Source organism: Calidris pugnax, unplaced genomic scaffold (assembly GCF_001431845.1).
Source record: "Calidris pugnax isolate Ruff unplaced genomic scaffold, ASM143184v1 scaffold95, whole genome shotgun sequence".
Taxonomy (NCBI): domain Eukaryota; kingdom Metazoa; phylum Chordata; class Aves; order Charadriiformes; family Scolopacidae; genus Calidris; species Calidris pugnax.
In genome coordinates, this window is record NW_015090885.1 from 2,985,053 (window position 1) to 3,012,141 (window position 27,089).

A 27,089-nucleotide genomic window follows, 5' to 3' on the forward strand; every position below is an offset into this window, starting at 1 on the left:
AAAAAGCAAAATAATGATTCACCATAAGAATCCTAATTCCCAATCCATGATGAACATGAAATATTTAGATGCAAGCAAGTAATGCATTTAGACCAGTTAATTTTGTCACTGCAGACAAAAAAATAATATTGGCTGTACCTAAAACAGTTTGAAGCTGCAATTCTTGAACCACATTAATGTTGACACTCATAAACTGCATTTATTATTATGTATTATAGAAAACATATGGAATTGCTGACCTTATAAGAATCTAGACTTTTATGATTATTTAACTGTTTTCAATTCCTAATGTTTAATTAACTTCACACATAATAGTACTGACTTGCTAAAATATTACTTTTCACCCAAGCATTTCAACAGCTGATTGGCTTAAATTCCACCAATGGATTACTAAACAGAGAAACTGTCAATCAGTCTGATAATGCTAACTTTCAGTAAACCTGATGAAGTTATTCTGTGTACTCAACATGCATAGTACACCCCAGATGTGACACAGAGATGCTCTGCCCCCCACCCCTGCTGTTAACCGTCATACACCAGCTTGCCTCTTACTTAGAGGCACTTTGATCAGAGTGATACAAAAGGGTAACCAGTCTTATTCTATTTGGGGAAAAAAACAAGAACAAAAAAAAAAAATAAACTATCTGTACTTCAACCTCCTTCATTTACATGGAGAAGTGATTCCTCACTGTCCTCTATGAAATATCGTTGGCAAGACCCCAAGTCCCCTCTAGCCACCAGTTGAAGCAGTGTGGCAGGTGCCTGCTTTTTAGCCAAGGCACAATCCTGACACACTGCTAGACTGCTTTCAATACCTGCACTCCTAATTAGACTGGCCGCCTCTCTATGGGAACATACACATCGATGTCATTCAATAGAAGGCGATACAGTCGTTAACAAATCAAAAGAGCTTTTGCTCAGTAATTCAAGCTGCATTATGCCTCCAAAATGAACTGTCCAGACAACAAACACAATAGAGAGCTATCCTCCTGGGGCGTACAATAATCTGTGGGCAGAAAGGGTCAGCAGCAACATGTCACTTCCCTTGTATCAATCCCAAAAAGGCAGAGCAGCAGTGAATTAGCTTACTTCCCCCACAGTAAAAACCACAGAGGCACTACTGTAGAGAGCTATGTTTTCTAGACTTAGGATTTCTGAAAGTGCATGAAAATAAATAAGCCATTCTATTTCAACAATATTAATCTTACATTTCAAAGTTAACATTTGGACACAAAATGACTTTTAAGGAAAAAGCTTATTCTAAAAACAAGCAATACTAATTAATAGTAGTGGCACAAATATCACTAGGTGAGAAGTTACAGTAGACTAAAGCTTTCAGTTTAACACACACTGGAATTTTAAAAGTATTTTAAAATAAACAGAAGACAACTGACAAAGATCCTGAGGAGAGAGTTTTCTCTCCACTCCAACTTTCAGCTGCAGGAGAATTTAGCTAGTAAAAGTTTTCAGAATGGCTGCAAGCCTTGTAGCACTCTTGAACTACTCTCCACAGTGCCACAGTATTTTTGGGCACACCCTCACCAACTCAAATGACAATCCCTTTGATCAAGCAGTTCAAGCTGTTGCACTTAAAAGTGATCTGGGGGCCAAGAAAGAACCTACAGCCCAGATGCATAAGTTGTAAGGTCTCTACTTCTTGGATGAAGCTTGAAATTAATACTTTCAATAGCAGTACTCACACAAAGCTTGGAAAGATGTTACTCGTACTCCATGGATTATAACCACACTTTCCTGGGTGAGCTAACGGGGATAGGTCCCAATTCTCTAAGTCTTCCACTGCTACTGGCTCAAGACTTCTGTAACAGGGAGCTTGCATCATTAAAGAATTATCTGTATCTCTTTCAGCCATATCAATGATAAAGAGTGTCACTTTTTCCCCCCCTGACACCTCTGAATTAAAATAAATCTTAGCTTTAGGTCTAGCTCCCCGAGCTTTCTCAAATTTATCAAATATCATAATTACTACCCCACTGTCTTCTCCTTCCCCACTTACTGCTTACGTTTATCACTTTACCTCTGTTCTCTGCATTGTGAGGTTTTACTTGTTTTAAAGAGAAATGGATCCATACCGTGACCTTTTTCTTCACTTTACTAACTATGTTTGCTTTGCTACCTGTATAGAATTTGTAACGCTGAAAGCAGACAATTTATATACTAAGATACAGCAAAGATGTTGACAATGCCAAGGAAAAGACTGGTAACCTTGATATTTGGTCTGCAAAGCAGCTTTATCTTTTAAATGACATTTCAAATAAAAAGCATTAAATAACACAAGTAATGGTACATTACAGATCTCTGAGTTTCATCTTTCTTTAAAGTCCAGTATGACACTGAAAGCATTAAAAAAGTTTAAACCACCAATTAGATAGCTCAGTCTACAAATTTCATGGACAATTCTCCTTACAGCTAACAAAAAGTCCTCACTTCAGAAATCTTGATTGGCATTGCAAGCTCTTGGGACCCAGCCACAGAACAGAGGACCCAGAACTGAAGAATACACATAGGTCACCACCAGCAGAGGAAAGGTTTTGACAAACTGTAATTGTTATGCAATAGAAACTTCAAAATCATTTGCCTGCTCAGGTTCATATATGACTGAATAGTACTCTGGCATCACTAAGGGAAGACAGGTCTACATTACGGTCACATCAAAAAAATCTGAACTAGAAGGAACTGAATAAAGAACAACACTACACATCTCAAATGAGAAAAAACAGGCTTTTCTCATTTGCTTAATACTAAAAGGGATTTGTGAAAGCATACCATTCTTAACCTCTGGAGGTACAGGGACAACATTCCTATGAAGCAGTGCTAGATTCCCTGACTTCCCAAAAATTAACCTATTTGTGTCTGGTCCTAGATAATCACCTTCCTACTGAATCTCAAAGGGCAGAGGTCTCCACCAGAACACAGCATGTGTTCTGAACGGGTCTGAAGTACACAGTCTAACCTGAAGCCAGGAGGGGATGCAGCCCTTATGGAAGTCTGAAACACCAGATCAGTAATAAGGATGGGGTCTCAGTATAACCTTGTAATTGTGAAAAACTTTAGTATAAAAGTTCCCTGTATTCACAGACAATAATGTGGCCCTTGGGAATATTTTGCTACCTGAAGGGACAATGAAAAAAAAATGCTAACCAGCCCTAATGAACGGAAAGCAAAGACCTACAGGTAGGCATGTCATTCCTAATTTATCTTGTCACAGTAAGGTGACAAAGTGTCACATAAAGTGGATGTGACCTATTAACAGTCCCTCTCCGTCTGTTTCTGGTTAGGTATTTGAGTATCAATCCCAACATTAAGTCTACCAGCTGTGAGAAGAGCAGCAGTGACAGCAAAACACAGCACTTGCTCAGATCAATGTCTACAGAACCTTCAGATATGTAGCGACTGGCATCACTACGCCAGACAGCAATTTCCACTGGGAAGTACTGATCCCTCTGCACAGAAACGCGAAAGGTCAGGGCTTTTTGCTTCACTTTTGTTTTCAACAAAAAGGGTGCTTAAAGCTAGTAATAGTCTCTGATACCAGTTTTTGCAGTAGGAGCTGAACTTCTGATTAACTGCTCAAGCAGCTTTCCCACCTAGATCAGTTGCCATTACGCAGTTGATTCCCAGAAGGGTGAAGTTTCCTAATGCTTGCTATTAGGGTAAGCAAACTCTCAGTTTTCCAAGAAAATAGACAGGAGAAGGTAGATGCAAACATTACCAGATGTGGGCAAGCCAGTCATGTATTTAAAGAAGTCAAGATTCTATCTTTCCATATTCCAGCATGTATCAGGGCATCTTGAACACAACAGTTTTCAGGCATGTACTTCTCACAACTACTAAATGCCTGTCAATCATAGAAAGAATCATATCAAAGTACAATGAGAAACAGATGGCTACAGGAATGAAAGACACCACAGCCACTGGCTCTCAGATGATTTGAGCATCTTTACAGAAGGATACAAATTTTTGGAAAGGATTGATAGGAAAAAAAGCTTTCTATATTTTCACAGGACATTATTCCATTAAGTTGGACTGTGTAAGAGGCAAAAATGCCAAAAATATACCCCAATAGATGACTTCACTGTTATGAGCAGTAAAAATTAAGAGGATTGAGACCCTCCATTATTTAGAAAACTATACTGGAGGAACAACGGAATCTTGCATTTTTAAGATTAAATGAATAGCAAACATGTAACCCGAGCACATCCAAATCCAGGAAGAAATTTTATTCTTAGCCACAAGAACAAAGGATTTATTTATGCCATCGTGATTAGAAAGGCAATGATATTACATTATTACAAGACCATATCAAGTAAGTCACTGAAAGAATAAAAGGCTTCTGTAACAGTTAAAAATAATGGATACTTTTATCAATACTTGCTGCAGAAGATAACACTTTAAGCGGTAACATCCCATTCCCTCCATTGAAATGGAAAAGCTCAGAAGTATTTCAGAATTTGAAGGCCAGTCTTCAGGAAAACAGTGCTTAATTATTCAAGTTGTATTATGAAAAAGTTATTAGAAGTCAAAAGTGAAAGAAGGATTATTTTCAAATTTGGAAGCGTTTCTTCTGTGAAGATCCACAGTCCTTTCACAAACTAAACCATACCAGTTTCTATCAGGCAACATAAAAGTCAGTACTGGTAAATTAACTGCACACAGGATTGCATGGCTATTTCTATTCTACCCTTTTCATGGGGAAAACAATTCTACAGAAGCCACTGACAAATATATGTGTATATTTATATGTAAAAAAAGTCTAATAAGCAGAAATGGTTATTATATCATGATTTTTGTGAGAAACATTGATATCTTGAAAAAAGTAAATAAATATGAAATACTAAATATTAGATTTGATTCATATCCAGTAATTACTTAGGAAAATGATTTTTCAGAACTAGGCATATCCTTTATTCAAGCACCAGCAGTAGTTCTGAAGTCTTTAAGAAAATATTTATTTTTTCTTTTGCCCCTCAAAATTCTCCTTCATCTGTTGGCACAAAGAAGAACTATACAGTAAGGTCCTTCAGGAGCTATTGGCACAGACAATACAATACCCAGTTAAATTAGGGCGACTGAATATGTGCTAAGTAATGGATAGTCTAACATTTTGTCTAGGAAAAAAAAAAAGATGATAGAGGGTAACTATACCAAATATTGATTGTCTGCCCATCTAATTCCAGATCAGAGAAGCTATACCCACTGTACACACAGACACATGCAACACACCAAGAATATGTTACAGCTGTGTGAAAACTGCTATCAAGCTTTGCACATGAAAAGGCAAATTATTTTTGGCAAGCAAGATTCTGATGCATGGGTCAGGAAGTCATTTTCTCCTCCGAATTTATACATTTTCAAGTGCTTAGAAGTTGGATCAATGTTTTGGAAAGATCCATTATTTTAATTTAACAGGTTAATTCTGCATTAACTATCTCTACTGTATTTTGCCAATGAATTAAACATGTTAATGAATACATTCACACGACTTTACTGAAATGTCATTTGCACACACAGGCAAATTTTCTCCTCAAAGGAACTATGGAATATACATAGGTTTATTATATATACTAAGCAGCACAATGTCCTAGACTTAAAATTTTCAGGCTAGTCCTATCTATACCTGATAGGAGTAAACTAAATAATATCAAATAAAACATTGTTATTTGCCATAAAAATGGAATCAATAACTCAAGTATTAACCAGTAAAGGTTATGTCCTGCAAAATGTGAATATAAAAACAGCCTTGGAGGCAGTGCAGATATGTACTTACTGTAATGAAATTTAATAATATTCTTGATGCTTTTTGCTCAGAGGGCTTCCTTAAGCAAACAGGAAAAAAAAAAAAAAAAGGTACTGAAGACAATTACCTGCAGATTTAACAGAGTCTCCAGGACACACTTTTTAAAATAGAGAATGTTTCAAAACTAAAAATTAGAAAACCCTTTAAAGTGCTGATACATGATTTCAGCTACAATTTGGATAATTTCAGCACTTATACCACTCATGTTCTACCCAAGTATATAGTAATAAAATAAAAATATTTGACAACATTTAAAATTCTTTTAAGCGGAAATAAACCTTTTAGTGAGTATTAAATTTGTTTAGTGACACAATCAACCAATCAATGAAACAGAATTTGTTGTTCTGCAACATGCAACCAAATCTAAATATTCTTAAAACGTATCATCAGGATTTTGCATACAATTTAATGCAGTTTGTGACTTCCATAATCGAACTCCGATCTCAAACATTTCAGAGTAGTTTACTCTTGAACACTGGGTTTGATTAAGTCTAAGCGTAGGGTGGAAATAGCCAACTATTACTCATCAGGAGACTCGTGATCTTAAACAGACCATTATCCACAACTTTCACCAGAAAACAGCATCAGAATTAAGGAGGGAACCAGTAAATAAAACAACTTCAAGAGATACTTAACTATGTTGTCAGGTGTTCTTTTTTCTCCCCTGAAATAGTATGCTATTATATACACATGTAATAGAAAACAATTATCCTTGACTTTCTACGTTGTCTATATAGGAAACCAAAATTACAACCTCAATCAGTTCATTCCATTAGCAATGACAAAACATTAAATACCTGGCAAATTGTAAACTTCAAGTTCTGTTTTCTCAAAACCATATTGCTAAAAGCCTGAAACAGTGTTTTCTATAAATCTAATTTCATTTATTACGTTAAAATTTTGTTTCCCAAACTGAGACTCACACAAGTGATTTAAAAGGGACACTGAAGAAGAGTCTGGTTTGCTGCCTTTCCCTCAATGTCTCCTACCTAACTGCTCCTAGCCTTCTGTCTGAAGAACTAAACAGAAATACGTCTGTCTCCTGTAACCATTTAGTTTAGCCACAGCTAAGAAATGCTATTGTGGCCTCCACCCAAATCAAGGTAGGATTTTGTGTGATTCCTCCCTCAAACATGCAGAAACCAAAGCTACAGCTGATAAAGCACGAGTCTTTCTCTTTGCTGGTCATGAACACAAATTTTAAGAATACCAGCCTCAAAACGTGCACACACACAAAAATATTTAAAGCATTAGTATTATGCCTGTACTTTCCAGATGAAAATGTAGATGGTTTTCATTTGAATTCAGGTGGATATTTTGGGTTTTCTAACGCTAATGAATAGCAACAGAAATTCAAGATGCAAAGCAATAAAATTCTTCATAAAAAAACATTTTGAAAACTCCCAAGGAAAATCATTAAATAAGTTGAAGCAAGATGGCCAGGCCTCTGCGCTTGAGAAAATTCCAGCATTAATATAAACATAACAACAAATATCTGGTTTTCAAAAAGTTAAGAGCTCTTTTCTGTGTGCAGATGACAGGGAACCATAGTTGCTATGGTGGTAACAGCAAGACTCAAGTTCATACATACGAGAACGCACTAACAAAACCTTACCAATCTACCATTCAATGTCCATATGCTACTGCAGATAAACTATTTAAAAGAAAAAAAAAATTAAAAAAAGGTATTTACCTTGAAAATCCAAAATCAAAGCACTAATCCTCAAGCAATGAATTGTTCAGCTACTTTTTTTTTTTTTTTTTAATTTTTGCATAGCAAAACCAACCTCAAAAGAAATAGTTATTACCACATACAGAAGCCTGTATGTGAAGGGGCATACTCTTGAATTTTACCACCCTAGGACATCTACTTTGCAGATGCTATTATCTGAATATCCTTCTACTTTAGTCTCTGAGAAGCCAGAGGTCTCAGTTGCCTGTCTCTGTTATAGTGACCAAAAGTCTATCCTTCCTTTCCTGGAAGGAAAGCAGCAATGTCGGCAGCAATGCAAAATCTGTAAAAGGAGACAAAAAGTTTAAGATCCGTAGGATTAATTATCAGTCATCATACAGTACAGACATTACAGGAGGCTTCTGACTCCATGTCCTGAATGGTAATTTACTAATTTCCTCCCTGGGGAAAGCAGAGGGTATAAAGTTCACTCTTTATACTAATATTAGCTAATACAAAGCTTAGATTACTTCCTCTCACACTTCCAGATTTTATCCTCAGCATAAACAATTGCTCTGGATACAGTCCAAAATGTTATTTCCGGCACTGCTCAGTTACGTGACAGACAGCATGAAGGGCAAAAAAGTTTGTACAATGAATCTCTACATTCACAGAAAAAGAAGAATTCCAGTGGAAGTCTCAGACAGACTGAAGACTGTCTCATCTCATCCCTAGCATGAGATTCAGGAAATGACTGCAGAGGTAAGCAGTGATTTGGCAAAACCGATTTATGCACGCATCAGTCCCTATTAACTTTCAGCAAGCACAGAATGCGAAGCTAGTGCATTTGCACAGAACAGCACAGGAGACCTGAAGTACAGGGTTCATACTAAATAGGAATCCATTCTTAAGCAGAGCACAGTATTTCTCTATTTCTTGCATTTTTTAAAGTTATGTTCTTCAGGAATGCAATTAAAGATATTAGTTCATCTTACACTGTGTCAATAGAGTTAAGAACTCGCAAATGTACTGCTTTCTGTATGTTTCATAAATACTTTTTTATGTAAGAGAACTGAAAAAACACATTTATATTCAAAGATACTTAGATTATCTCAATTTCTGGCTAGACACTATTGTTTCAACTGTCTAATTTGTACTTCATTAATATTAAGACAAGAACAATAAGCACATTTGCAATAGATTGTTACCATAACTTTTTTTAGTATATAATATGTAGCAATTATTTAAACTGTCTCTGACAAAAATAGCTACAAAGTAATTTTTGTATTGATTCACCACTATACTTTATCTATTGTTCTATTTTTAAAAAATTATGCACCTATTTTAAACCTTTTGTGACCTGAACATATTTTAACATACATAGTATCTTTCTATATTTTTAAGTTCCAAAGACGTGGGAAAAATGCTGTGCCAAAATATCATGCCGTCCTCCCACTAATCCACTGAAATTAAATTGTGAAATGGAAAAATCAGATAGTATCTTGAAAATATTCACAGTCAGAATAATCAGTGTCCTTATATTAGATACAATATACAAAAAATATATATATTATGCTCTACTGCAAAATTGGAAAACTTTTTAAAAACAAAATACTCCTGGCACTCCAAAAAGCTTTGACTACTGCATTTGCATTTTCAAGTCAACACAGAAGTGGAAACTCACAAGACAAGGCAACAGTATTTTTGATAGTTTTAAAATCATGTTATGTGGCTGAAAATGTCCAATTAATGCACTAGAACTTGTACATTAATCACTGAACTACAAAAAGGTTTGGGTTGGAAGAGACCTTAAAAACCATGTAGTTGCAGCGCCCCTGCCATAGAAGTTGAAACATTTTTTACAAGACCAGGTTGCTCAAAGGCCCATCCAATCTGACCTTGAACACTTATAATAACAAGGCAACCACCAACTTCTCTTGGCAATCTGTTCATAATTTATGTTCGTTATTGTTATGTTCAATTTGTATCTACCCTCTTCCAGTTTAAGACCATTGCCCCTTGTCCTGTCACTACAGGCCTTGGTAAAAAGTCTCTCTCAGTCTTCCTTATAAGCTCCTTTTAAGTATTGAAAGGCCACAATACAGTCTCCCCAGAGCGCCCTCTTCCCTAGGCTAAACAACACCAAGTCTCTTAGCCTGGCTTTGTAGAGGTGCTCTGATCATTCTTGTGGCCCTCCTCTGGACCCACTCCAATGTGTCCTGTCTTGTGCTGGGGACCCCAGAGCTGGACACAGTACTCCAGGTGGGGTCTCACAAGAGCGCAGTAGGTGGCAGGAATCACCTCCCTTGACCTGCTGGCCACACTTCTTTTGATGCACCCCAGGATATCATTAGCTTTCCAGCCTGAAAGCACACTAGAATGATAAAGTCATTGCCAGCTCATGTCCAATTTTTCATCCACCAGTGTCCTTGTGGACTTCTCTCAGGGCTTCACTCAATCCCCTAGCCTGTCCTAATACTAGGGATTAGCTCAACTGAGGGACAGGACCTTGCACTTGGCCTTGTTGAACCTCATGAGTTTAAATATTTATTTCCATTTTGTGGGAAGAGAATTTCAGATTACAGAGTAGTGAAAAAAGCCTAAAAATCTCAAGTAATAAACACTAAATACTCAAGGCAGAAGACAGGTGAAGAAAACCCACTGGAAATCTTTTGGGATTTTATTGTTTTTCTCCAGTGTTTGGCATTTTGATTACTCAGATTCACCAGTTCTTTGAACACAAAAAGCATCTAGGTTACCTACTGTGAAGAGCTAAATTTCAAGAACAAAAAAAAAAGAATTTCACCTATCCTTGTTGTCCATAAAACCAACTGCCTGTTTAGCAATTTGAAAACTTACACTATTTATTTCCTTAAGCACCAGCTTTAAGAACTTGTTTCTGAATGTCCAAACTTCATCCATTTAAAGCTAAATAAACTAAAAAAAGAAAGTCATCAATTCTACAGTACATAACTTAGAGTAAAAAGTATTTAGTCACAGCTATGTGCCAAACTTTTATAGCCGCAAAAGGTCATTCTTTTAGACAGCCTTGGTACACGAAGCAATGAAGCATATGTAAAAGTTTCCTTTGTATGAACAATTATATATTATTCTAATTATTTACCATTCTGACTAATGTGGCATCATAATAAACAAAACAAAAACTTAGGTGTTTTCTTCCTTTCGTTTTTCCTTCAGGGTAAAACGGTAGGAGAAAGGAGAGGGAAAGCAAGGAAGAATTTAGCACTGTCTCCAACTTCTTGCAAAAGGTCAAGGTATGGAAATGTAACACTGACTATAAATAATACCTCAACTGAGTAGTCCTCAGAGATAATTTTACTCCCAATTGTGGTCTAATAATGAATGGATTATTTCCTCAAAAGACACCAATTTCTCTTTTACTTACTCTATTAGAAAACTGTCTTAGAAAACTTAGGTATACTAATATGCCTGTGTTAAGTGTGTTCTAAAAATCTCATGCCCTAATCAAAGTTGTACTACAGCGTTAATAAAATCTTACTAAGTAACAGCAAGGTTGAAAAAGGCTGATAACTGTAAAGCACCAAAGAAAACAGTAAATTATGCTTATCTGTGAAACTTTGTGGGTTAAAGATACAAGCCTTAGGTTCTAGCTGTGCTGCACACTCATTTTAACAGGGTGAAAGGAACACGGCTTCAGTCCACATCAAGAAGCAACAAATTCTATGGTGTTTACCCTCCAGACAAGAAGAGGTGATCTAATGTGTTTATTTAATTGGAAAAGTGACAACAGTCATTACTTTATTCTCTTTTCCTTTAAGATATGTAAAGAAAGCACAGACAGAATAAAAATAAGGACAGAAAAGAGCATCCTCCTCTTGACTACGAAGCCCTTGGATATATACACTCACTTAAATAGCCTTAGTGCAGTGGCTAAAAACATTACATATACACAACCCCCCCATATTTTTACTTAATAATTCTCCAAAGAACTTCATTCTCAGCTCTTTGTTTAAAATTGATTGAAACGTCTCCTACACAAGAAAATTACTAGACAGCATAGAGTGACTTATTATATGGGTGTGGTTTTTTCATTCTTGTGTTCATTTGTACATACATATCTATTTGAAAGGACTCTTACTGCACTATAATCAGATTGAAGAAATCAAGAGAAGTAAGGTCCACAGTGTATTACTTTTACTTATTTCCTTCACTCCCTACTAAATTCATTAAGTTAATGGTAGAAGAATAGCTTAGGAAAAAAACCCATATCTAAACGAATAATGGCCATCTCTCTGGCAATGAATATTTTTTTTTTTTCTAAATAGCTTTATACCGTTTTTCAGATTACAAGGGATTTTTGAAAGTAACAGCACTAAGCACTGGAACAGGCTGCCCAGAGAGGTTGTGGAGTCTCCTTCTACAGAGATATTCAAAACTCGCCTGGATGTGTTCCTGCCCAGCCTGCTCTACATGAACCAAGGTCCCTTCCAATCCCTACAATTCTGTGATTCTGCAACACAGATATATAAAAGTATTGGGTAAAGAGTTAGCCTCCTTATCAAAGAAGGGATACAGAAAGAAACCAGGATAAACATATATTTGATTGCAATTCTCATGGCAAACTATAGAGAACTCTATAAAGCTAATTCCTTACAAGGAACTGCCCAAAACAAATGCATGGAAGAAATAGCCAAGCAAATTTAGTGTAATATGTTGTTTTTTTAAAAAAAAAGGCGAACTATTTCCAAATGTGATTTAGAACAGTTCACTCTGTTCCCAGGGGTAGAGCTTTTCATACAATAATTCTGCTCATTCATTAAGACATATTTGACATGATACACTGTTTCAGTTCTTCAGACTTGCCCTGTAACAATATCAGCCAGAACAGAACCTAGAAGAAAAAAAAAAAACACAGCAAGAGCTACTCCCAGTCCATCCATTTCCACTATAATGTGGCCACAGTAGAACCAGTTTCTGTATCTTCCTTGCAGTTTCGCAAATAATTTTGTAAGTATGAACTCTAATAAAATTTATCTCAATAGCACATTTGTTTCAAAGTAATTTTGGCATTTAAATAACCCTAAAGAGAACACGCATATAAAACTGAGCAAGTCCATATACATCCTTGCTAAATTTTAGCACAGAACTACCAACAGAGTCCCATGTAAAACAATCTCAGCCGGTGGCTATAGCTAGGAAACAATTTGGTTTCCTAGCTGTAGGACGGAGACAGTTACCACCTAAAGCAGCAGCCTGGCCAGCTCCGTTGGATGCGTTGACCTCTATCTTCAGTTTCAGTCAACTTCTAGAGACAGGAACTTAGTCTTCCTGCTCGTCCATGAAATGGCATTCCTCAAGACAACACAGCACCCCTTTCAAAACAAAGTACTATAACAGATCAACATGACTATTTGCAGGTCATTTCTGATCTGTCGGCCATAAATATACTACTGACTCTTGGAAATGCATACTTTATCCTTTTCTACTTTGAAGATACAGTCGTTAATTGTTTTGCCCCTTGTTATTACCAATTTTCTTTCTCTCTCTCTCCAATGAGCTTTCCAAAAAAGGATTGAGTGGATCTGTATGTTATCCAACATATAAACACTAGAATTAGGAAAAAAAAAAGGTGACAATTGTCTTAATGATTCTATCTTCTTTCCCTACCATGAACGGTACCACGCCTAGTTTTCCTCCAACCTACAACTCCTTTAGATGAAACCCTACAAGATGAAAGTCAACATTCCCCATTTAATTTGTAGATTTTCTTCAGAACCTCTCTCTCATCTCTAATTTATACAACTGTCACCCTTTTCCCCAGCACAATCTTCTATTCACAACAGATACTGCTCACGTAAGTGCTGCAGTAATCACATAAGAATGCTGTGAAAGTTGTCAATTTAAGTGTGGATTACTAAATGCAAGATCATTATTGCATTTAGACTGATGAGGAATGACTCTCCGCAGTGTGTTGAATCTCACCTAATTTTAGGTCTTTATTGAAATACCATAATCAACTTCAGGTAAGAGTGACTGTGTCTATTCAAGTCATGATTGAATTTAATTGGCTACAAGTGTGGACCTCTATATTTCAAAATACACTACCTGAAAAAATTTAGAACAATTTGCTTTAATTTTTTAGTGTGCCTTTTCTTCATGTATCAATATATTGTTTTATTACTATACCACTTTTTGTGCAGCTCCATTTCAGAAACTTTACACAAAGCTGTGATTGCTGTGTTGGAGGTTCTGTAAACTTCAAGGAAAGTTACACATATTCTTAGGTGATGCTCAAGAGTTTCAGAGCATCTGTAGATTTAAAGCCTCCTAGTCTGTTATATCAATCTAAGTACAGTGCAGTAAAACAATTAAGTTTCCAGATGAATGTTTAATTAAAAAATTAAAGCAACTCTACAGCATGTCTAGACTGCATATACTATAACTCATATGCTCATGGCTGGAACTTTTTTTTTTCATACTATTACTTTAATCATTTTGATTACCTTGCAGTAAATTTCAATTTATCATCCCTTCTGTCAACGCTTTCAGTACTCACTCCCTTCAAGAAAGGCAAATTATTAACTTCTATGTTCCCATACTTGATAGTGCTTACTTGCTAACATTCACAATGATTAATAAAAGGAGGAGAAAACACAAAGAAACAAGGATTTTCAGAGTCATGGAAGGCCCTTAAGGTTTAAGTTTTATAAAGTACTTTTTTGTCTTTACAGTCACCCTCAAAGTCCAGTCTATTAGAAGTAGATTGCCAAGGACATATGCAGGGAAGTTTTTTAAAATAAAACTGTAATCAAAATAATTCCATTTTTCAGCTCTGGAAAAAAAAATAAAAGTATCTCGCTATTACATCACAAGCAGCGCCTTCTTGAAGCAGTCATTAAAAAACAATCTTTGCCAGCCAAATCCAATTCCAATGCATATTATAGGGATCTCTAAACACAGAGCTTTCCTGAACAAATTTAGTGAAGGAAGCCTGGCAGGAAAAGAATTAAAAATGGCATAGCTGAAGGAATTACATCATGAAACAACTTACATCCATGTTCCTACTATAATTACCCTACAATCAACAATGTGCTGAAGAAACCAAATGACTGAGAATCTAAGCTCACTGACAACTGTCACTGCATTACCTTTAACCTAGTTGGAATTATGGCCAAAGTATCTCCCCAGTGAATACAGATTCATGATAAACATGACCTGCCACTGGATGTCATTACTACTGCATAAGCACAGCTGGAAGAATGGCACTTGTACCTGAGTAAATCCTCAGAAGCTACAGAAGAGGACACTTCAGTGACTACACAAGCGAAGACTGAGGGGATATCTTATTTATAAGTATCTAAAGGGTGAGTTGAAGGATGTTGGAGCCGGCCTCTTTTCAGTGGTTTCCAGTGATAGGACACGGGGCAACAGGCTCAAGCTGGAACATAGAAAGTTCCATTCAAATATGAGAAAAAACTTCTTTACGGTGAGGGTGATGGAGCACTGGAACAGGCTGCCCAGGGAGGTCATGGAGTCCCCTTCTCTGGAGATCTTCAAGACCCACGTGGATGCAGTCCTGAGAAATGGGCGCTAGGGGTTCCTGCCTTAGCAGGGGAGTTGGACCAGATGATGTCTAGAGGTCCCTTCCAACTCTGACAATTCCATGATTCCGTGATACAAAAGACTTGAATTACAAGACTGTAGGTGTATAGGATACATTCATTCTTCAGTAATTTTCCCCTCCCCTCCTGACTGGGGGATCAACTGTGTCCCAAAACCTGTATAGCTTAAACTTTTAAAGAAACTTCTTCATTGAAAGAAAGCTGCAAAGTCTTTAAAGCTATGCAAGGTACGAAAAGTAGAGTTACAGACAAAGACAGGTTTGTTAGTAGCTCAAAGATGCAAAGGGACAAAGACAGAAATCTGCAAAATTGTAAAAGAAAATACTATGGAGTCTGAAGAAGATAACCCAGCACCATCAAGGGTCTGCTACAATAAGTAGTGGCAGCCTCCTTTCTCCCACCTGTCCGATGCCTGTCTGGCCAGTAGAGACTCTTCAGGTGTCTTAACTAGAAGCTATGAGTGTACTAGCAGTTCTTAAATCTTAACAATCCTTTGAGCATGTTAACTACTAAGTAATAGTTTGCAGTAAAGTATACCTGCTCCACACTCTGTAAAACCCACATAAATAAAGCAACCCTGAGATGGATAGGAACACACATATCTGCATTTTGTATGTCATGCTGACGTGCCAACTTTCCTTAAGTACATTAAGGTAAGGAACCGTAATTTTTGAAGCTATAGTACTCCAAAAAGCATCAACTTACATCAATTTAGAAAGCTAAGGATGCAAGTGTACACATTCCTTTCTGAAAGCTGTTACAAATCACGGTGAGGCTCCCACATAATGCAACAAGTGTTCACTTCCATAGATATTTAGAGCTCAACATAGAACTGTCTGCTACTTAAGCACAAAAAATTTCTCTGGACAACTATGTTAAGAGAATTATGAGGCCAGACAGGTACCCCTACTAACCAAACACTAATCTCTGAAAGATGTATTTCCTATTTCATTCCACCTACTAATAATATTACACTAGTGGCAACTAAAGATTGGTTGTTGATCAGAAGAAAAAAAATATCAGATAAACAGATGTTTAAGGAAAAATGAAATACTGATCTTAACAGGGGCTGCTGAAGATGTTAGAAGATCAGCATGCCTTTAAGGAGTTGGATTCCAAAATGAAGTAAATTAGCATTTATTGCCACCAGCAGACTTTCCCCCCCGCCCCCACCATAAAATACAGCATGAAGTCTATGCAGGATTTAAATACAGGGTGGCAGAATAGGTCATCATCATCTCAGCATCCAAACATAGATGTATCGTGCTATTTTAGATGCAAGAGAGCACTTGAGACACCCGCATGATGCTGGGCCACAGGACAGGAAAGAGAAGCTTCAGGTGACGCGCACCACTCTAGTAAGGCAGCTGAAAGACTGCCCACCTAAACCAGAACTAAAACACACTTTGGCATCCGACAGCTGCCCTATTTCTGCTGCACTGATGATGGGGCTAAAAGCAGTTTCTGAACTATAGTAGTTTATAACCCACTTGAAGAAAAACTGAAAAAAGTGCGGCACACTAAGCTACAATCAGCTGCTCCACCAACAGTTCAGAAGACTGAGCTAAAGAGAACATCTGGGTAGGCAGCAGGGGACCAGCATCTCATCTGTTGCCCTGATGTAAATTGTGGCTTGTGGGACACAGTGTTTATACTCTGAACCCTACCTATATATCTATATCACTTGAGACTTCATAAAACTGAAGGAAGAAGAAAAGACTAAAGAAGTGATTTCTCCCATTACATGATTTAAGTAAGTAAATTTAACTTCCTTTATAGCACTTACAAGCCAAAATACAAATACAAGCCAAATACAAACAAGATAAAACCTCTAGGTGGACAAGCCAAAGTATTCCCACCAGTTATGATTTGGTGCATTCAGAGAAGAATGAAAGTACAGAAACACAAAATCCAGTCTGAAAAAAAAACCCAAACAACAAACCCCACACTGAAAAGAAGGCCTCACAAGAGATGGCAGGAATGTCAGTTGGCCCCAGAACCTTGTAATGGACATCTTTTACTGATCATACTTCTGCATCAAAGCAAGCAGAACTTTGTAATTAAAGCCAGAACTCAATTCAACCTCTGACTCTTGTGCCAAATTCTTCTCCTAGATTGAAGAAGAACTTAAAATTTTAGCTAAGTGCTCAGGTAAAAAGGGTCACAGTATCAAAAAACAAACCAAACTCAAAACTTGGGGCATCACATGATTTCTGCCGAGTTGTACATATACCAATATTCTTAAAGGCTCACAGAAATATATCGCTATACCTATTGTCCCTAGAAATTGGATTAAGCAAGTGTACAATCTAAAAAAGCCTAATGAGAAAGATGGAATTCAGAGCCTTAAAAATCAAAACAATACTCTCAGCTCTCAATAAGCCTAGAAAGCAAGCATCATTTACACATTTTAATTATGTAGTGCTTGAAAAAGAAAAAAGGAAACAGCTTATCTTTGCTAGGTAATATGTTGTTCTCAATTCTTTTTAAATTGTTTTGCCTGATTAGTATTTTAGACACATTTGCTATGTGGAGAAATGAATTTAAATCAAAACACAATCAACCACTCTAGTTGTGATCCCACCTGGTCTCCAGGGTCTACAGCATCATTTCTAATGAACTTGGCAGCTGAATAATCTTTGAATATGATTTTAGAAAGGAAAAATTGTTATACTTAGCTCGTGCTAAATTAATTACAAGCACAATCCTTACTTAAGATGGGAGGGTGTTTACACGTATTTTGAGTGAGATATCTTACACAGGATCACAATAGAGACAAGCTATTTAATTTACCACAAAATTACCCAGACAGTGCCAGCTAGACTAGAGGTCCAAAGCCTGTGACATCCCTTACAGCATTTCCCTTTCATGAATTCAGCAACAGGAAAGCCACACTTTTACTAGGAACCAAGACAAAGGATATAAATGTAGTTTTTTTAGAAAATATTTATTTTTATGATCTGCAATCCTTACTCAAGCTTTGCAGGTCAGGTTTTTGGGTTGATTGCTGAGATGGGGCAAGGGGACAAATACAGGGACAACCAGGAAGTGACAGAAACGAAAGAGAAGATGATTCACCAAATTAACGTGTTTGAGAAAAAAGTGCCCCATTCCAATTTTTAGAGGGGAAAGAGTGAAAATTTATTTCTGAATCAGGTTTTTTTTTGTTTGTAAAACACTTGTAAAACCTGGATTAAAAAAATAATTTATATTATAATTCTACTGCTTATTAAGTGCTGTCTCAAAGTTCACAATACAAAACACACCATTCTCTTAAGTTGCACTCCGGTGTGAGGTACAACACCCAGGTTGTACTTTCAACAGCTTTACTACTGCTTTTCTTGGATTTACTCTCTACTTAACGTGAACATTACTAAAAATATAGCATTTAAAACACACCATGGATATAGTCCTCTTTTTGCATGGATATAAATCTTTTGCCACCTTCTGTTATAGCAAGTATTCACATTCCCCTTTCCCAGACAACTGAATAATCTTGCAAATACTGTGAGACAAATTTACTTACGTCTTGGCTTTCAAAGAAAATGTAGACAGACTAAACTGATAAAGCAATTGCTTCTTAATCTCTTTCACGGCAGAGAATTAGTTTCTCTCAATTCCAAAGTAAATTAAACAGTCTTTGTATTTGATGTTTAAGTACCTGTAGAATTAACAGTTCTTCCTGCTACAGAAGGAAAGGGATTTAGTACAAGCACTGTACTGGAGAGAAAGCTGTACAAGCTGAAGAGATTTGTCTCAGAAAGCAAGCTTTTCTGTATACCATTAATAGATTGTGTTTGGTGTCATTTATTTTCGGCAAACTTTGAACATCTGCACGCGACTCAAGTCTCTCACAGATTTTTGTACTCCCCTCTTTCAGACTAGAACTGCTCTTTTACTGGTATGGAAATTAGCAGGCATGTCAATAAAGCCTAAATGGATAAAACACAAAACCTTTTCAATGAAATGTCAGTTTTTAATTCTTTCCTGATTTTGTTTGGGACCTTTGCATACAAAAAAGAGGAAAAAAACCCAATCCAGTTTTTAATGAGCTCTGAGCAATTTAGACTAAATATGATTGCTGTATCTTCTAAGCCTTAAAATTTTACAATAAAAACACATAGAATATTTAGCATTACAGATTTTAGGACTAAAGAAGCCCTTAATGACTCAAACCAGTTCACTGCAGCTTCCTATGCTTAAAGGGGAAGGAGGCATTTCCCTAAAAGTTTAAAAAAGGAAATCCAAATTTGTTGTTGCATTTCACTGGAGGACAGGGGATGGGGAATGACATGAGGGACCCTCAGTCATTCAAAGCATTGTTTTTACTCATCAGTAGAGCATGGAGTAGATTTCTCTCATCACTGCTATTTCCTAATCTCTTCTCTCCCCTTCACAGCTCTTTCCCCTCACCCTTTCCAGCATTCAGTCTGACATCCATTTCGATCACATAAACGAAAAGTAATTATGCAACCGTATCCCTCCTCAATAAGTACAGGCACCTATCACTGACCAAACAGACCTGTATAGCAAGTTCTTTAGTTCTGAATAAATGCTTAACATTGCCAGATGACACCTAGAAAGCACCCTGCTGTTTCCTTCATTTACAAATCCTTGGATGACACTCAATACCAGCACCACTTTCTCTCCCAATAAGAACCTGCCTCTGCTTGGAACAGAGAAAAGTCCATAATTGCATTCAATTTATTTTCTCCCTAGAGAAGTTGCTATCACATACTTGTTGATTATACATAAGCATAAAATGAAATAAGGCATGAAATATCACTGTATTGATATTAAAGCTTTAAGATTATCTGAAATAGAATTTGAATATGAATTTAAAGATTAATAGGAAATGACTCAAAGAGGAAATTATTATTAGACATACTAAAATGCATTTGTTATAATTAAAATCATAATTCAAAAAGGTCCCCTGAATTCATCGGTTAAATTGCCCCCAATAAAAAGTAAATAAAGAACAGCTCATCCTATTCAGTAACACAGTGCATAAGTCACTTATTACAATGGTCACTCAGTTTAATTGAAATTGTGAGTTACTGTGCAAGACTTTCCATTAACCAGTTGACCTATGCTGTGTAACATTACTTCTGCAAAAGTGACCTTCTTAAACAGTTACAACCCCCATAAACTATGAAACTGTCAGCCTCAAGAATACAGCCTACGAGTACAAGAAAAATCTTTTTTGGCAATTAACTGAACGTACGTAATTCTCATCCACGGTTTAAGGACATTTGCAACATAAGCATATCCAGCTAATGGCAATTCAATGAAATGAGGGAGAAATACAGGGGAAAAAATAAATTGAACTTGCAGCACACAAACCCTAACAACTAACAGATTAACAAAAGACCAAAACTCTACAGCCACTGAGTGATGAGCCAGAGAAACCACTGAAGTGTAAGCTTGAAAGGGTTAAAACAGAACTTTGTAATTCATAAGAAGGGCAAACAAGATTACCATGCATCTCAAGGGGGAGAAAAAACAAATTTATCATGTATTCCATGATAAATTCCATGAGGTGGGTGACATCATTTAGAATTTATTAAGAAATGCTTTAAGGAGATTGTGGGGTTGCACAAAACATTGTGGGATGTTTAGGGGTAGAATCAAAGACAAGGAAAGGGAGGAATCAAGGTGTTTCAGGGATGAAAACATGAGAAAAAAATGGGAGAAGACAACTGAAATAAGCTGGCCATTTGTGTCTGTTTCCCATTTAAACCACTGAAATATTCAGCATACAAGGTAAATCCCCTTCCAATACCTCAGAGAATACAAAGTAAACAATATTAAATGCTAATCATCATCTGGCATTAGTACGTGGTTTGACACAGTATATTTATACTACTTAAGTACACACAAACTACTTAAGTATACACAAACTGGGCCCCTAAAACTGCCTGTGATCTGTGAAAGTGATCCCTGCTCTGTATTTCTGTTGATTGACCTCTGAAAGTTCTTTGGAACAGAGTCAGTTGTCCAGGGGCAAAACTTTTGCTACATTTCAACAATCTAACAGTTTGACAAATTTCTAGAGCTTACAAGTTTTGTTCAGCTTTTCTTATTAATAATTTATATATACAAATATAATACATTGTCTATAATATATGCAATATATTATATACCAATATAATATACAATATGAAAATACAAATCTATTTTATAATATATGGATGTATAATCAAATATAATTTCCTATATAATAGGTATCTATACAAAAATATTTGAATCTATGTTAAAATAAAAATAAATATAATATGTAACTACTTAATACAATACATACAATGCACATGGTATATAATATGTACATATGTAGTCACAGATAAAAGAAGAATAACTAGACCTAAGTATTATTATTTAGTGTTAGGTATTAAGTATTTAGCAAAAGAACGGAATTAGCATTTACTAAATGCTAAATGCAAAGTAAGCTCAGAATATCCTATCTATTGAACAACACAAATGAATTTTCCAGTTTGGCGCATAGCATAATTTTACTAGAACTGGTATGAAATCATTACCACTAATGCACCTGAAGTGACATTTATACTTACTTTGCATAGTCAAAGAGCCTGCTGTCCCAGAGCTGATGAGTTCCTTTAGGACCAGAATGGAAGAAACAAGAATCTGAACCATCAAATTTGTTGAGGCCATCTTCAGAGTTTTTCGATGCATGGCTGTGCACAACGTCCAGCAGAACAGTGATGCCCATCGAGTGAGCGACATCAATCATTTCTTTCAGATCATCTGGAGTTCCATAACGGCTATGAGCATGAAAATGCAACATGTTACGAGTGATACAATCTGAGCTTAAGTTGGCAATATGGAACATTACTCATAAAACCTACATCAAAGTCAGAAGTTCTTCATCACCTAGTTTCCAGTTTTGTATAGGTTATGTTTTCAGCCTCTTTAGTAGCCATTTATTACAAACTGGCAATTAAACAATTTCTAATGATAAAATTACATCATGCATGCAACATTTTGCAGAAATAATTACAAAATTTTATTCTTCTCTTAATCTGTCAATAAATCAAATTCAGTATAAAAGATAACTGATACAACTTAAAGCTTCTGTTTAATATTGAACACTTCCTTACTTTGTAAGAGACAAGAATATATTTATATTACTGGAATAAAGTAACCCATGATGACTACAAAAGCAAATGTACATTCATGAAAGTCACCAATACACACTATCTGCTGCTGTCCTGCTTAGTTATTTGTTTTAGGTACTACACTATTTTCCAACATGTTTTTAAATAAATATTTTTGTCTCCTGTGTCCCAACACACCTTTCTTTCAACTAATTAAGCCAGTTAAAACTTCCTGTCTATCTAAATTTAGTCTGGTTGTCATGTGAACTTCATCAAGATTTAAAAAAAAAAAAAAAACCAACCACCAAGAACACACAACAATACACCCCAAAAAAATCACAACATTCAGGTTTATCATCATTTTCTTAACAATTCCCTGAATACTTTTTCAATCTATTTTCATCCTAGACTTCAAATCTAAGTACAGTCTGCTACAAGCATGGGAAAAAGTTCCCACAGGACAAAGAGCCATGATTTTAATCATGTTTATTAGTAACAAGTAGTATATACAAGTTGTGCTTATCAAAAGAATGACTTACACATTGTGTTTGTTACTGCCAAGAATTCCACAACACAAAGCCCACACATAAAGGCTGCTGAAGCTGGATTAGCTGTAATATGTTATGACAGCTGAAGTTACTTAGAACCTTTTTGTTTGTATCCTACATAAAGTGTTTCACAGAACAGCTGATCACTATGCCACACTGACTTCAGATTTAAGAGGAAGCTAGAGCAAATACCTAAAAGCCATTACCTTCCCTTTCCATTAAACACTTGCAGACATACACTTGCAGACATAAGGTAAGGTAAAAGAACAGAGAAGATGCTGGAGTACTTAAACCTACCTTGATGCTGCGAAGAAGCTTGTGACCTGATAACCAAAACTAGCATAGTATGCATGTTCCATGATAGCCATCAGCTGGACACAGTTATATCCTATAAAAATAGAAGAAATAAAACAAACCAACCCCTGCCTTAAGAACAGTTAAGAGGACTCAACACCTGTAACATTAATTCCAGTCTTCTCTCACTTTAGCTGCTTCTAACTCTCATGATTAACCACTAAAGATCCAGTCTCTTTCAAAAGCTAATTCTACCTAATAGTTTATACTTACACGATCTGCAATTAAAAATGGAATGGTCAAATTTTTCAAGTGATATACACGTAACTAGGGGCATTGAATCTCTCAGATTTAGAAAGTAATAAATTATATGCAAATATAATCTTAGTTTAACAGAACTTCTGCTTCACTTTTGACACTTGGTAGTCACTGGCTACAGTTATTACATGTTACATTCTATAGAATCTTTTTTTTTACCACTTCAAAACCTTTTTTTTCCAACTTTAATGTTTACATTACCCCTCTACAAGAGTATTTCAAAAAAGAGAAAACAGAAGTAAACTTGGAACAAAACCACGTTACTAAAGAACAGAGGCAGTACAGAAGGGTTAGCAACATGCTGTCTCATGTATCACCTAAGATATCTCAGCACAATATTAAGACAGGGAAATCTAAAGGGAAAACAACATAACTAATGGTGAAGCCACAGGACTTATCACACATCTTAACTAAAGCTACCTTTGATATCAGTGAGTACATGTCCCAGATAGCTCACAAGTGAGGACTATCAGCAAAAGACAACTTTCAGGTTTAATCTACAGTCTGTTGAGACTCTCACCACCACTTCTCTTTACTTGTGTTAACCAAAATCTTCTCTTCATTCTTTCATTTACACAAGATACTGGTTTCTTTTTTATTGTTCTTGGTTTTGTTTTTAGATTTCGCAGCTATAAAAGAGTTATTAGAAGATAGTTGGTACGAGCTCAGCAATTTGTCAGATTCATTGCTATTTTGTAATTCAGGCTCATTGAATTTATTCTTATTTACAGCATTTTTGTAAATAGCAACACAGCATCAAATTAATCTCATTCGATTTGCTTGCTATTTATTTTGCTATTTGTCATGCACATATTTCTACAAACTATTAATATCTTAGCATTCTTAAATAGTGATGTTTTTAAGCTTGTCCTAACAAGCAAGACATTCCAAACCCAAATCTAATAGCCCTTAAAAATATGTCTAAAAACTAAAAAGACTTAATGCCCAAACTGTTTACTTAATATAAATAACAATGAACATTATCTATCATTTCAGTATACTCTACCTAAATCTGATATTGCTTTTATTGTGGTGGGCCTTTTCATGACATTAGTCCTCCCTACGGAAAAATCTGCAGGTAAAGCAAAAAGCTTTCATAATTCTGTTAAACTTCTTAGCATCCTGGAACAACTTAAATTCTTTGGCAGTAAGGAAAGACTCACAGATACGTAACATGGCATCCAAACATACTTTTTGTTGAGGGCCTCTAGATACACAAACTCCCTCATTTCACCTGCAAGCTCAACTTTATAGAAAGGCAAAAAGTCACATTCTATGAAACACTGATTTAACAGGTAAACCTACAAGGAAAACGTATGGCTCTTTGGGCACTCTGATAAATAAAAAAATAAATCAAACAACATATAAGCACAGCCACAATCCAGAGATCTCAGCCACGGATGTCAGGATTATTTTACAGTTGAGCGTAACAAAACATATTTCATCACAGGGCAGTAAAAGCCAGCAAGTTCTAGTATTGTCCATTATAGAAACAGTGCAAAAACACCACAGAAAAAAAATAATCAAAGAGAAATCAAGGTGAACAGTTTTGCTATGCTTCCTGAGATAATGATGCCAGCTGTTTCATACATCCCCTCCAATATACTAGAAGTTCTTTTCTAAAAGAGGATTTAAATTTTCTATATTCTGATACTTCATAGCAACTGTTCAGGGATAAGAAGTTTAGTACACATTCTAGAAAACAGAAAGGAAAATACTTTCTATCCAGGTATTTCTTTGACTTTCCTTAGAATGAAGATTTACGTTAGCAGAACCAATTAAGAACATAGTATTTTCTGAGGACCATCTCACAAAAACAGATACTTTTTCAATTGAAAAGAAACCATACCAAAAGCAAAGTGTCTGCAATATTTATCTAGGCTTTTGCAATCCCATTTTGTTTAAAATACGTGGAATGGATTTTGATTCACATACTACAGAATGGTAGGAGTTGGAAGGGACCTTCAGAGATCTAGTCCAACCCCACTGCCCAAGCAGGTTCACCTAGAATAGGCTGGACAGGAACGCACCCAGATGAGTTTTGAATATCTCCAGAGAAGGAGACTCCACAAACTCTCTGGGCAGCCTGCTCTAGTGCTCTGCCACCCTCAAAGTAAAGATGTTTTTCCACATGTTCAGATGGAACTTCCTGTGTTCCAGCTTGTGTCCATTGCCCCTTGTCCTGTCACAGGGCACCACTGAAAAGAGCCTGACCCCATTCTCTTGGCACCCACTCTTTAGATATTTATAAGCATTGACAAGATCCCCTCTCACTCTTCTCCAGGTTAAACAGACCCAGGTCTCTTAGCCTTTCCTCATAAGAGAGGTGCTCCACTCCCTTGATCATCTTTGTAGCCCTCCACTGGACCAGTAGCTCCCTGTCTTCCCTGAACTGGAGGGTCCAGAACTGGACACAGCTCTCCAGATGTGGCCTCACCAGGGCAGAGTAGAGGGGGAGGATGACCTCCCTTGACCTGCTGGCCACACTCTTTTTAATGCACTCCAGGAGACCATTGGCCTTCTTGGCCACAAGGGCGCATTGCTGGCTCATGGTCAACTCATTGTCCACCAGTACTCCAAGGTCAGTCTCTCTACAGAGCTGCTTTCCAGCAGGTCAGTCACTAACCTGTACTGATGTATGGGATTATTCCTCTACAGGTACAGGACCCTGCACTTGCCCTGGTTGAACTTCATTTGGTTCTTCACCGTCCAACTCTCTAGCCTGTCCAGGTCTTGCTGAATGGCAGCACAGCCTCCTAGTGTGTCAGCCACTACTCCAAGTTTTGTATCATCAGCAAATTTGCTAAGAGCACGCTCTGTCCCCTCATTCAGGTTGCTGATGAGTATTTTGAACAAGACCAGACCCAGTACTGATCCTTGGGGAATAATGATCCCTGGGGAACACCGCTAGTTACAGGCCTCCAACTGGACTCTGCACCACCAATCACAATCCTCTGAGCTCTGACCTTCAGCCAGTTCTCAATCCATCTCAATGTCTTCTCATCTAACCCACATTTCCCACATCCTCTGAGGATGTTATGGGACACAGTGTCAAATATCCTATTTCTGTCTTTGTTTCTTCTCCATAGATTTAACTTGTTTATAATTCTCGCTGCCCTAAGAATCTATTTTTATAGTATGTGTAATCTGAAAATGCAAAAGACCTATAGACACTGGATAATTATCTTTTCTAATAAGAGCACAGGCACATAAAAATTTTATCTCTGCAAGTATCTCTGTTATTACTTACCAAGATCCTTTACCCTAGGCAGTACATTGTATGTGAAGTTTTTATAAGAAGCTACTTTCCCTTCTGGGGAAGCAATCCCCACATGAGATTCATAGATTCTTAGGCTTTTTAGTCTCTTGGGGGAAGGATGCTTATGCTATAAGGAAAAAAAAACAGTTGTTGTCAGGATACAACAGCTTAGAAGTGTTGTCGCAATCACATAATTTGCACAAGATGAAAAACAATTGGAGGTTTGCTTTGTTTTCCTCTAAAAGCACAAACATTTCAGAAGTAATTAAGCATTCTAAACTGTTAAAACAAATGTCTATTTCAAACTAATATTCTTAATGAACAAGAAACTGGACATTCATGATTCAACACTTTTCTTATACCCTTTTTAAGTTACGCTGACACGTATAAACTTATAGCAGCCATTACACTATAAAGTTCTTCTGAACCACTATGAAGCTTGTTTGAAAATAAAAGATGACAACAGA

General features: G+C 36.5%; 1 protein-coding gene across 1 annotated transcript in view; it reads right to left on the bottom strand.

Moving 5' to 3' along the window:
- GBE1 (glucan (1,4-alpha-), branching enzyme 1) overlaps positions 1-27,089 on the bottom strand; it is a 158,917-nt gene that overhangs the window by 68,881 nt on the left and 62,947 nt on the right. Inside the window, exons 5-7 of the mRNA XM_014947262.1 lie at positions 26,614-26,749; positions 23,049-23,139; positions 21,661-21,870 (exon numbers count right to left, since the gene is read on the bottom strand). Of these exons, the coding sequence (XP_014802748.1) occupies positions 21,661-21,870; positions 23,049-23,139; positions 26,614-26,749 (437 nt within the window). The remainder of the gene's footprint in view (positions 1-21,660; positions 21,871-23,048; positions 23,140-26,613; positions 26,750-27,089) is intronic.